The sequence below is a fragment of the Macrobrachium nipponense genome, chromosome 25, assembly GCF_015104395.2.
Source record: "Macrobrachium nipponense isolate FS-2020 chromosome 25, ASM1510439v2, whole genome shotgun sequence".
Lineage (NCBI taxonomy): Eukaryota > Metazoa > Arthropoda > Malacostraca > Decapoda > Palaemonidae > Macrobrachium > Macrobrachium nipponense.
Window position 1 is genome coordinate 33,565,682 of NC_087214.1, and position 2,500 is coordinate 33,568,181.

Here is a 2,500-nt window from a genome sequence, read left to right on the forward strand (position 1 = left end):
TTACTGAAAACAACATTTATGTTAAAAAGCTTTAAAATTCTAGGAATTTCTAAAAACCTTTCATTATAGGGAAATTTTAAAATGTTATGCTTACTAAATTCAAGCTTGTCATTAGTTAAATAAAATGTTTTTCTAGCTCTTTTCCATCCCACATCTACAAAAGTCCTCAGGTATTTAGTTTTAAGGCAATATCATATGTCAATAAACTGCGGGCTACAGACACGTAAAGCCCTTAGGAACATCCCAGAAAAAAACAGAGAATTTAACATTTTGATGGTGATTGGAGTAGTAATGAACAAAAGAGGCAATGTTAGTCGATTTCCGAAAGACTGAAAAGGTGAAATTTCTATCATTTCTATGGACAGTTACATCAAGAAAATTAAAATTACAATGTCTTCTTCCTCTACAGTAAATTTTATAGAAGGGACTAAAGTATTGAAATTATTAAATAATTCCTGGAGATTTTTGTGAACTGGCCAAACACAGAAAATATCATCCACATACCTAAACCATATAACTTTTTGGGGCAAAATTCTAGGTAAGAGTTTTGTCTTAACAAATTCCATGTAAATATTGCTAAGGACAGGAGATAAGGGATTACCCATAGCAATGCCAAACTTTTGTACAAAAAATTCCCCATTAAAACAAAATTTCACTGTCATATAATTGGCCTAAAAGCTACCATAGTCCTCCCAATTTAAAACTAAAATTCATCCTGATTTACCAATATCAATAAAAGGACAAGGTATTCTCACAAAATAACATTCCTGCATTCCTACAAATACTGATACATATAGTATATATTTAAACATAACAAAGATCAAAATAAATACTATACAGTATATACTGTCATGATTGAACAGATTGTTTAAAGCTCAAAGCAATCACAAGATCAAAAAATGTCTAACATTAACTAGAGTGTTTGTCAAAAGTGACCAAAGACCAGTCAAAACCTGTTGCCAGACTTTTCATCAAAAAGTAACACTGCCATGATTTTATATTAGCCTACTTTTGCAAGTGCCATACTTTGATTAAAGCACATGAATTGGCACATAGTTTAAGCATTGTCTAAAAAACTACCAAATGCTACTGAATAATCAAAATACAAACACAATCAAAAACACCCAACTCCCTTCCCCCCCCAAAAAAAAAGGAAAAGGAATACTTTACTCAAGTTTAATCATAAAAAGTTCAAACAACAAAAGTTGGAAAGAGTCCTCAAAGATGTTTGTACTTGACAGCAGCCAGATGCAAAAAGGCACAGAGACTGACAGGAGAGTGGGGGGATGTCCCCCCTGCCAACTGGTTGCTTACTACTTTGTCAATAAGTCTGAATGACCATTCAAGCGCATGTTCACATGCTAAAGCCCAGGTAAAGTACAAAGGTTTGTATTTGTATGGAAACAACTACCGAGTGCCCACTCTACATACAACCGAGTTACAATCTGGACGGCCGTTTATACGTATGTTTAATTGTTTGTAAGTTGGTTCCTGTACTCTTCATGCCTATTTAAGAACCGTACAATCTACAATCAATACAGTGCTGTATACACAGAATAGGCACACAAACTAAAATTTTAATTTACAGGTGGCAAAGGGGAGCACTCAGACCACCATTCTAATTTGCAATCCCATTTGCTTGTATCTATGAATGTTCATAAGTTGAATGCTTGTAAGTAGGGGATGGTGTCTGTATAACAGTCTGGTTTTAGCATACTGTGATCTGAAAGGTAGAACGTAAGTTAATAGATACGATTAAGTTTTGAACAAGTACTCACCCAAGGGTACTTATGAAGCCCGAGACGCTGCCTTCCGCAAACAGGGAGACAATGTCCCCCATGTGGAGGATGGCAGCCGAGCCATGCAATTCGGGACCCATCTTGAACGCGAGGGCAGTGGGTGGACGGGCGTGATCTTTCCAAAGTCACTCACAGCCACCCCCAATCCACCAGTTCCACTCCAGAGGAATCACTATATAGTACGCACTTCCATCACTATACTTCGGCGATAAATTTTCATTTTCCAGCCACTCACTTTCACCGCTCGCAGCCAACAAGGTACGGACTGCCGTATGACTTAATAACCTACCTAGGAGGGAGGTGAAAGACACACTGGTAATAGCTGAGCAACCCTATTTCTTAAAGCCTCCCTGTCCTCAACCAATTTTCCCCTAATCTACATGTACTACATCACCCAGTAACTATCACAGACCTTGATCTCGATCTTCTTACCCAGAAAGTAGGCCTAGTTATACATATGTATCACAAATTAATTTTATAATAATTCCATCACTGCTGAATAGCAACTGTCATACAAAATAAATGAACAAATGAATGTTCGATACTGTTACCAATACTTTGTCCAGTTTCCAGACAAATGCATGACAGAAAAAACTAAGACCCTCAAGCAGTGACATAAGGGTCTGAATTGCCTTTTATGAGTATCCTCAATTAGCCCTATATATTTTATAGTAATATATATATATATCTAGGATATTAAC

The 2,500-nt window shown here is 36.5% G+C and overlaps 1 protein-coding gene across 19 annotated transcripts in view; it reads right to left on the reverse strand.

The window, feature by feature from the left end:
• The window catches only part of LOC135199325 (inositol 1,4,5-trisphosphate receptor-like), a 335,174-nt gene that overhangs the window by 291,244 nt on the left and 41,430 nt on the right, over window positions 1-2,500 (reverse strand). For all 19 annotated transcript variants that reach the window (XM_064227241.1, XM_064227242.1, XM_064227250.1 and 16 more), the window contains exon 2: window positions 1,779-2,088. In XM_064227241.1, the coding sequence (XP_064083311.1) occupies window positions 1,779-1,879 (101 nt within the window). In that variant the 5' untranslated portion in view covers window positions 1,880-2,088. The remainder of the gene's footprint in view (window positions 1-1,778; window positions 2,089-2,500) is intronic.